This window comes from Herpailurus yagouaroundi, unplaced genomic scaffold, assembly GCF_014898765.1.
Source record: "Herpailurus yagouaroundi ecotype Mexico unplaced genomic scaffold, PumYag 182, whole genome shotgun sequence".
NCBI classification, from domain to species: Eukaryota; Metazoa; Chordata; class Mammalia; order Carnivora; family Felidae; genus Herpailurus; species Herpailurus yagouaroundi.
The window spans coordinates 11779285-11789739 of record NW_024412413.1 but is presented as its reverse complement, the minus strand read 5'-3'; the positions used below and the strand labels follow the sequence as shown (position 1 = coordinate 11789739).

General features: G+C 47.8%; 1 protein-coding gene across 16 annotated transcripts in view; it reads right to left on the bottom strand.

Moving 5' to 3' along the window:
- Positions 1-10434, bottom strand: part of RBFOX2 (RNA binding fox-1 homolog 2) — a 288313-nt gene extending 277879 nt beyond the window's left edge. For 6 of the 16 annotated variants that reach the window (XM_040490931.1, XM_040490930.1, XM_040490944.1 and 3 more), the window contains exon 1: positions 10163-10432. In XM_040490931.1, the coding sequence (XP_040346865.1) occupies positions 10163-10348 (186 nt within the window). In that variant the 5' untranslated portion in view covers positions 10349-10432. Of the gene's footprint in view, positions 1-10162 lie in introns of all 16 variants that reach the window. The other 10 variants (XM_040490937.1, XM_040490932.1, XM_040490939.1 and 7 more) reach the window with 3 other exon arrangements.
- Positions 10435-10455: the final 21 nt, after the last annotated feature.

Sequence of the window (10455 nt, the reverse complement as noted above, 5' to 3'; positions counted from 1 at the left end):
TCTCTCTCTCTCTCTCTCTCTCTCTGCCCTTCCCATGCATGCATTCTCTCTCAAAAATAAATACATAAACTTATCTGGGGCGCCTGGGTGGCTCAGTTGGATAAGTGTCCGACTACAGTTCCAGTCATGATCTCACGGTTCGTGGGTTCGAGCCCCGCATCCGGCTCTGTGCTGACAGCTCAGAGCCTAGAGCCTGCTTCAGACTCTGTGTCTCCTTCTCGCTCTGCCCCTCCTCCACTCACGCTCTGTCTCTCTCTGTCTCTCAAGAATAAATGTTAAAAAGAGTTTTTTTAAATAAAAAAAAAATTAAGATTCAACAAAATTGATTCAGCCAAAAAAGAAAAATAAACAGTATGCCTCCTCAGAAACCACATGCCTGGAATAAAACATCCAATACTCAGTGCAAAATCTCTTTTCCTCAGCAAAGGAGAAACCAAGGAGCCAGCCTTCACATGGGAAAAATCCCACATACCAAGGTATTATCTGAGGACTCAGGTCCCAAAAAAACCCCCAAGTATTATGGTTGAACACACCCTTGTGGAAACCTAAACTTCAAAGGCCGTTTCCACCCTTGGGAAAATAGGTTTTTAAGCAGTTACTCAACCATTATCATTTGGCAACTCAAAACCGTCATCGGCTTCAGAAGTGGTATTTACCATGTGTCCTGTGCCTTGAATCCTCAGCTGAAAATTTCTAGATGCCACGTATGTACAGGGCACGTCAGAAGCAAGTGATATTACTGGCTGCTCTCTCTCTCATTCCCTTCTTAGAACCTGCTTTACTGAAGCAGAATCCAGAAGCCAGAGGCACTACAAAGTGTATATACCCAATCGCCTTTAAAGGGGCCCCAAGTAAACTAGTAAGGGAAGTCTCGAGGCTGGAAAACAGACGAGGATTATATAGGAGCACAAATCATTAGCCGAGAGGCAAGGAGGCGGGGAGAACAAGGGCCAAGGAGAGAGGATTCCTGTAAAATACATCTATGAATCTATTTCCAAGGCTGCGGTTGAAAAGAACTGTATCAAGCTTCCTCATTTGCAAGCATATCCAGTGCGTGATCTGCAAAAACAGCATGTATTCTGTGAGGTGTCTCAGCTTGGTATTTTTCCCGTACCCACAAAAGAAGCTGTAACAGCTCATGAAATTCATTGGTTGAGAAGGGAAAGTTGATCAAATGGGCTTAGTCCCAAATGGTGGTAATATCCGCGAACTGCAACACTCCAGAATCTCTCGGCAGCACTGTAAAAGGCAGATCAACAGACTGCTCCAATGAACTGGAACAGGTTAGCTCTAATTGCCCCTTGCTTGTGCGGTTCCTCTCTTTTCGTTCACCACACCATCACAAAGGCGCTTTTTACACATACACACGTGCACTCAATTAATATCTGAGCACAGGAAACTAAACATTTGGTTGCCATGCCCACCCAACACATTCAACAGTTAAATTCCACCCCAGCTTCTGTTTTCAAAGACCCCTTTCTCACCTTTAACCCCGATATCAATGGAAAGATCAGGTACCATTCACAAATCCCACAACACCCAGTCTTCACAGGATCAGGAAAGCAGACCGAGGGCCAGGCCCCCCAGGGAAAATCTGGAGAAACAATTAAAGCCATCTGCAGGCCCCACTGAGGAGCAGAGAGGCAAGGTTCAATTCACCAAGAACCACAGTTTCTTGACTACTGGGGCCCAGGCCCAGTGCTAAATCCTAGGGAACCCAAAGGATCCCCTGGTCTCACAGTCTGGGAAGGGGTGCAGGAGCAGACATTTAAACAAATGGTAAAGCAAAAAAACCCGAACACACAGCTATGGACACAGTGTTTTAGAAACCAGCAGGAATGTGGGAGGGATGGGAGCAGACACAAAAAGCATCCAGGGGGAGTCCACAGCCCAGCTGATTCTTGAAGACTGAGCCTTACAGATGAGAGAGAGATGTCGAGGCAGGAATTTCAGCCGGGAAAACCGGAAACAAAAGCACAGAAGAACGAATGAGCCCGCATGGCGCTCAGGAAACTATAAGCCCCCTAACAGGACTCAAGAGGTAGACTGTAAAAATGAGATGAGTTTACAGAGACCAGCACAAGTCAGGCCAGGAGGAGGCCAAATGAGAGACCGGACTCTATCTGGAAGACAAAGACAAACCATCAAGTGTTGTTAAGCTCTTTTAGGTGGATGACTCTTCATAGTCTGCAGGGCAGGCTTGAAGAGACCAGAGAGAGACCACAAGAGACAAAGGCTTTCCATCTCAATTTCCACAAACCAGAATAAGAACAAAAAGCACCATCCATTTGAGGTCATATATCTGACCAGCAAACCTGACAACACTGGAAACACAAACGATATTTTCACCACCCAAACGGCCAGCATATCTGTCACGCACATTCCCAGTCGGGACCTCACAGGTTCCATGAAACGTCCACTGCTCAATGCAGGCAGTGTGATACCTCAGTAGCCCTGTTAGTGCTTAGCAAAGAAGCAAATGTCTCCTTCTCCTCTGACCAGAGAGCCCGTGATAACCAACCAGGCCCATTCGCGTCCTCCACCCACATGACGAGCAATTCAGTTTAACACACTGCTCATCTCTAGCAGTCCCCAACTCTGACACTTAATCAATCGGAAACGCATTAACCACTCCATGCTGATCAAGCACTAAGCAGGAACTCAAGGAGTGTCGTGCAGCAGGCTATGAGGGAGGCAGGGAATAAACGGTTACTGCTGGGCTCCAAGATAGACACTCTAAATCATCTCAGTTACTCATTACTGCCGCTCATTAGAGTATGTATTAATTTTCCCAGGTCACAGATGTGTAATCAGGAGCTCAGACACTAAACATCTTGCCAAAGGTCATTCATCTGCTAAGTGGAAAAGCCAGGAGTCAAACCCAAAATGAGAAATTCTAAATCGTTTCTTTCACTACCCCATACTTCAAGTATACGTGGATAACAAACGTAATTATAGACGTTAAGGTTGGTCATCACAATAGTGATAGCCACGGTATCTCCCCTTTTAAACTGAGAGAGGACCCATATCGTACAGTCTCGGATTAAGGGTTCACTCAGAGTAGTCATAATTAAGTGATCGCAACTGGAATCTCCAAATGCTGCTACAAAAGATTACTGCTGAGCATTAGTGACCCGAAAATGTTCAGACTCAAAAAATCAAAGCAACCTGCCTACACTCCAGAGAAATAGATCATATCGTCCGTACACTTGCCCCTCAGAGTCCCTACAATATCTGAAAAAAACTCATGGCTGATTGCTCACTCGTGCGCGCGTGCTCGCGCGCTCTCTCTCTCTCTCTCTCTCGCTCTCTCAAGTATTTCCCAAACTACTTTACCCACCCAAATTAAAGAAATATGTCCAAGATTCACATGGCTGTTCTGATCCGATTTGCCCCAATCCTGGCTCAAGCAGCTTTGCACTGCCCTCCTAACTAGATCAGCACCAGCCAATGGGTTTATTCAAGCTGATCTGTGATGGATTAGATAATGAAACCTTAGCCATGTAAGCTGCCTGCTTGTATTGGGGCTGCAGGGGAGAAGAATAAGAAATTCAATACTCCTCGGGGCCACCTAAAACACCAAATGCACTCGCCGTCCCTCCTCCATCTGTTTGTTCATCCAGTTACCGCCATTTCCTTCCCATCATCCCCGATGCTCTTCCCTCCGGTCTTTGAGGGAAGTGCACATAGGCACCAGAATAAAGGCGTTTACTATGCTCTACAAATGCATATATCAACAAACATTCAAGCAAAGCCATTCACTAAAATGACTGCCTTTACTGTTTCTACAAATTATGAAAGCCTGGCATCAAACTGACGGCCTGAGAGGTGTCAAATTGGAGCCGCACTGGCAACGTTCTTGTTTACACGAAGGAGTGTAGTGTCTTTCTCCCCAATCCTGTTATCTTGAGGCCTGTCTGCACCAGTCTGTTTTATACTAAAATGAAAGTTAAATCTCTAGTTAGCTTCTGTTGTGTTCGCCTGTCAGTGTGCGAGAGAAAAAAAACGACAAGGTGGCTAGAAGATGGGAAGGAGGTGGGACACAAATTCAACTCAGGCTAATCCCGTGAGTCACTCTAAAGAACAGTCCTACTTTGAATTCAGATCTTTCTCCTTCTCAAAGACCTTTCGAGTTTTACATTCACAGGACAGGCTTCCTTGTGAGGCTTGAAAAAAATTACTAACTTTTCTTTTTTTCTAATTTTTTTTATTAATGTTTATTTATTTTTGAGAGACAGAGTGTGAGCGGGGGAGGGGCACAGAGAGAGAGAGAAAGACAGAATCTGAAGAGGCTCCAGGCTCCGAGCTGTCGGCACAGAGCCCGACGCGGGGCTTGAACTCACGAACCGCGAGATCATGACCTGAGCCGAAGTGGGACGCTCAACCGACTGAGCCACCCAGGCGCCCCCAAAATCACTAATTTTTAAAGTGACTGTGCCTCAGTTTCTCCATCAATAGTTGCACCTCTGGTAGTATTATGGGCTGATTGTCTGTGTTCCCCACCCCCAAAATTAGTATATTAAAGCCCTAGCCCACACAGTTGTGGTGGTATTTGGAGGTGGGGCCTTTGGCAAGTGATTAGGTTTAGTTTGGGTCATAAGGGCGGGACTCCGATGATGGGATTAGTACCCTGGTAAGAAGACAGAGATATGTCTCTCTCTCTCCAGGAGCATACACCCAGAAAAGGCCATGTGAGCACAGCAAGAAGCCAGGAAGAGAGCCCCTCAGCAGACACCAAAAATGTGCCAGCACCTTGATCTTGGACTTCTAGCCTCCAGAACTGTGAGAAATAAACTTCTGTTCAAGCCATCCAGCCTCCGGTATTTTGTTACAGTGCTCGAGGAGACTAAGACAAATAGATACGAAAAATTCGGTAATTTTTGTGAGACATCATTCGTGAAATTACTTGGAAAGCAAGCACATTATTTTTATAGCTCTACTCCGATGGTAGCACCGTGGTCAGCATCAGCACCAAGTAGCCAAACAAGAGTCCAAAGAGACACCCACCTAGGAGGAAAGAAACCCAGGAACAAGAAAACGGGAAGATCAACTCTTACAAGAGATACAGCATACACGTAGCGATCACAGGCTGGCTGGAACCCTGGCCCTAAGTCCAGGAAGAAAGTTTTCCTACTTCCAGAATCAACCACTAATGTGAACAACTGCTGAACCCACTTAACTAACCCGGATTTATGACTTGATGGTCAGAAGCAGTTAGCTGGCCGTATAATAATCACATACCAACATTTCACTGCTATAAAGAATTTTGCTGGGGCGCCTGGATGGCGCAGTCGGTTAAGTGTCTGACTTCAGCCAGGTCACGATCTCGCGGTCCGTGAGTTCGAGCCCCGCGTCGGGCTCTGGGCTGATGGCTCGGAGCCTGGAGCCTGTTTCCGATTCTGTGTCTCCCTCTCTCTCTGCCCCTCCCCCGTTCATGCTCTGTCTCTCTCTGTCCCAAAAATAAAATAAACGTTGAAAAAAAATTAAAAAAAAAAAAAAAAAAAGAATTTTGCTAAAAGTTGTAAGTAATAATTAGGGTGCACCTTGCCTTTTTTATACAGCAGCTAAGTTCCTATAAAGCTGCACAAAAACTGAATCTTTGTTCATCAAATCATTTATATTCACCACAAGAGCTGACGGAAAGAATTCTTTCCCTAGCATGTTTCATAAAGCCCAAGTTTCACACATAGCAGACTTGGCTTACAGTGAAATGAACCTCCCATACCTATATATGTAATGCATTATTAACTTTCCACCAGGCGAGGGTACGGTATTTCCATCACCCTCTATAACAACCGACTACATTTCTCAAACCATATTTCAATTTTCAGGTTGAAATTTTCTCTTCCCTCCTCGCCCGCCCAAGCTTCTCTACTTCTGTACTGTTTCCAGAGCTGTGCTCACTCCTCTTCGGTCCACGTTAAGCTTCTGCAAACCGACCTTGAAAAGGACCATCCTTCCTCTCCCCGCCATGGTTCCTTCTTAACCTAAGGATTATAACATAAGCACCACAGACTCTCTCATGTCCTCTATGCTCCACTTTGGGAAGGAAATGATTTACTCCAAAAGCTTACTGGCAGTAACTCAACAGGGTTCAGCTTCGGAACCTACAGCTCTGAGTTGTAGTTCCTCTCAGTAAAGCAGTCTTGGGACATTAACCCCAGTAAACGATTTCTTTCTGTAGAAAAAAAAAGGTTAATTCTTGGACACTCAGAAGATTGAGGAATTTCATAAAAGAACTCTCAATTTCATGATCTTTTCCATCCCTTAATCATCTGTAAAAAGTAAACTTCAACTTCACAGGCATTAAGCACTTACGATGTACCCAAAACTGTTACATATTATAAAGGTAGAACAAAAAAATATAGTTCCTGTCTTCTGGAAGCTCACAGTCTCACTAGGAGAACAAGAATAAGACAAGGAACAACATAAGGTGATGCAAAACTAAGCACCAAAATAACAAAAGGCAAGACGAGAGTCTGGTGTGACCTCGGTTGTCAGGGAAGGCTTCCTAGAAGGACCTATGACCTCAAGAAAACTCCACTTGTTAAGATTTAAGAAAAAAAGGGGCGCCTGGGTGGCTCAGTGGGTTAAGCGGCCGACTTCAGCTCAGGTCATGATCTCGCAGTTCGTGATTTCAAGCCCCGCGTCAGGCTCTGTGCTGACAGCTCAGAGCCTGGAGCCTGCTTCGGATTCTGTGTCTCCCTCTCTCTCTGCTCCTCCCCTGCTCACACTGCCTCTCTCTCAAAAATAAGTAAAGATTAAAAAAAAAAAAAAATGTGGGGCACCTGGATGGCTCAGTTGGTTGAGCATCTGACTTCAGCTCAGGTCATGACTGCACGGTTTGTGAGTTCAAGCCCTACGTGGGGGCTCTCTGCGGTCAGTGTGGAGCCTGCTCTGGATCCTGTCCCCACCTCTCTCTCTCTCTGCCCTTGCCTCTCTCTCTCCCTCTCTCTCAAAAATAAACAAACACTAAAAGTAAATAAATTTCAAAAAAAAATGTGCTTTAACCCGTATACTAGTATACTAAAAAGACTGGCAACTCTAGATTTTTTTAAGTGCATATTACATACGGCCTACAAGGCATTTCTACACAGCCGCGATCATCTCCTAAGGCTGTCTCCCCCTGCTCCTTTTGCTCCAGCTACACTGGCCTCCTGTTCTCACACACGTCAAGTGCACTTCTTCCTCAATGCCTCTGCACCCCCGGTTCCTCTACCTGAACCCCTTTCCCTCAAATACCTGAAGGGTCCATTCCTCTCACTTCACTTCACCCTAGGATCACCTATCAGACGCCTTCCCTGACCATCTTCTTCACTCTCTAGCCCTCTCCTTGCTTTAAGTTTCTTCCTGGCACTTACCACCCCCTAATAACAGTTGCTGATTTCTTTACTGTCTCTTTCCATCAGATTATTAGTTTCATGAGAGCGGAGTCTGTTTTCTTTATTGCCATGTCTCCTAGGCTCTAAAACAGAGGCTGGCACATAGCAGCTGTTCAATAAACATTAGTTAAATGAATATTAAATACCCCACCATTATTATCAGAATGATATAGGAAAGTATTAGAGCTGTAGGTCACCGAGGGTTAAATTTTGTCTTTTCATGAACATTTTTTTCTCCTTTACTCAGATTATGCCTCAAATTTCAACCTTCCCATAAAGCCCTCCTTGACCATTTCAGCAGGAATGACCATCTCCTTCTTCTGGACCCAGTGGCACAAATCCTCTGCGTATTGTGGCTCTAAATTATGCAATGACTTGTGACATCATGCATCCACCCTGTGGTATCTCTGCTCCTGTTCCTCTGGGACTTACACACACACAAAACCACACACACACACACACACACACACACACACACACACACACATTTTTTCTCTCTCTCTCTGTCTTAATTTTTCACCTATTTTGTCTCTCCACCCAGATGGAAGCACCAAGTACCTTAAGGTCAGGGAACCTGATGTGTTTCTTAGAAGATAATTTAGAAATCATCCTGTACAAACCCTAAATTTTACAACTAAGGAAACAGGTCCCCAAAGAAGGGCTTTTCCCAGAAGCATACAGCTCGCTGAAGGCAGGGGGCTAAATCAATGAAGATGTGACTACCTGCGTGACCCGGTGTGTCAGAACTACAGCAATGAGAATGCATGATGTGAAAAATAAATAAAGATCCACAAACACGCAGAGTGAAAAAAAGATTCTCTGTGGGATGGTTCTAAGTTGCCCATTTTGCACCCAAAGGGCCTAATCCCCTCCTTCCTCTGCACACTCCAAAGTCCCTGCACACTGCTCCATTTCCAAATACTACTATCCTTAGCCAATTTGAAGGCAACCAGCAAATAATTAGCCCCAGGAGGAGAGGAGAGGAGAGGAAAGGGAGGGGAGGGAGTCTCAGTGCTGACGGCGACTGACAGAAGCAATGAATGAACACAGACACACACAGATACATGCACCCACCAAGCCGACCCTGCCCACCAGCACCCACATCCAGTCATCTCTCTCGGGTCAGCCAACATCAACCCACCTCAGCTGAAGTCTCTTCCTACTCCTCGCTACTTCTTCCAAGGCCCTGAGCTTTTACTTCTCCCAATTCCTCTGCCTGACAAGAGTTCTGATGGAGCACAAAAGCAGGCAAACAAAAGAATTCACAAATAAACATCAAGAGGGTGCCTTTAGCCAAATCAACACAAGTCAACAGAGTGGCTTCTGCAAAGGAGACCAAGAAGCACACAGCAGCCACGCCAGGCTTAAATACAGCTCGGTCTCTAACACAGGAAGTCAGGCAGAGCCTTGAAAAGCGGGGAGCAGAGCACAGGAAGTCTTTTAGCACTGCAGGGATTTCCAAGAGTGGTGTAATGGAGAGAGCACAGGAATAGGAATTAGAAGACTGGGCTTCGAGCTGTAGGTTTGCTACCCAGCTAACTGGGTGGCCTTAGCCAAGTCACTAGTCTTCTCTGGACTTTTGACTCCTCATCTACAAAATGAGGTGGTCAAAGCATTTTGAGACTTGAATCCGCTGGGGGGGGGGCGCCCACAGAAAAAAACAGAGACGAAAAGTAGTGGCCTCCCCTCCTACCAAAAAAGTGCAAGTAAACTGTTGTGCGTAAGAATCTTCCAAGTCTACCCAGACCAAGAACCCCTGGGGGAAAAAAAATGATGTCTCTGGTCCCGTCTATCTGTAACATTCTATGATTCTAAGAGAATTAGGCAGATCTCTAAACAACTGCTGGTAGGTGAGCTCCACCATTTCACGGCAAGTATTTTCGGAACAGAGACCAAATCCTGAAAGGTACGAAGGTTTCAGCTCTTCTTCAAACTACAAAGTCAACTGACCATTATCACTGCCTTTCCGTTCTCTACCCAAATCAACCGGCTTATCTTTGAGTCCACAACACAGAATCCAGTCTTCCAAAAGCCCTATACCCCAGGAGGACACTTATACCCCAGGACCATTAAGAGCTGGTCGGTACCCTTGCCACGTAAAGAGGGGTACGTGCTGTGTCTCTCTCCAGACTCCTCAGCGTGCTCCACAAAGTTAATGAGACCGAGCGCCACGGGGTCCCCACACCATCACCAAACTCCTCGTACTTCTCACACTCCTTGTGTAACTAACTGATTGAACCCACAAGCTAAGCCACATCCCCTTTGGGCTCTCGAGGACTCTTCTCCCTTTTCACTCTTCTTTATCTGCCGCTCCCCGTCCCCATCCCCGTGTGGGTCGAGGGAGGCCAAAAAGGTACTCCTTCTTGGGAGGTTTCCCACCGTCGCCCCCCACCCCCGCTCAGTGCAGCGGCTCTCTGGGCAACAGACCCAGGATCTCCCGGCTTCCACTCCACCCCCGGGAACTAAGGAAGGGTCTGAAGAAATGGAATCCGTCTCAACCATGTTCGATTTCCCCCCAAAACCTATTCCCGCGTCGGCGCCCCCCCCCGCCACCCCTCTAGGAATCAAGACCCTCTGGGACACACCAGGCTCCTCCTGCACCCTTCGCCTCCCAGCCCGAGGAGCCCGCCGCGCCTCCCAAACAGGCCCCGACCGGCCCCCTCCCACCTCCAAGCCAAGACCCCCGGAGGCCCACCCCCTGCCCACCCCGGCGCCCCCGCCGCCCTCGCGGCCCCCGCGCCGCACCCCCGCCGTAACGGGGCGCCGTCCCGCGCAGTCACCTGCATCCCGCCGCCGCCGTCGGCCGCCGCCTCCTCGGTGCGCGGCCGCTTGCTCAGGCCGGGCTCGGCTCCGTCTCCTCCCCCTCCGGGCACCGGCAGCTCCAGCTCCGACTCCCGCTTCATCCCCCGGGCAGCGGCGCCGGGCCCGAGCTGAGGCGGCTGCTGCGGCTGGGCGCCTTCCGCCATCCGCCCGCGCCCCCCTCGCCTCCGGGAGCCGGGCGACCCGCGACAGGCCACCTCCCCCTGGGCCTCGGCCCCGACTGTCGCGACAGGCGGGCGCGCGCCTGCCCCCG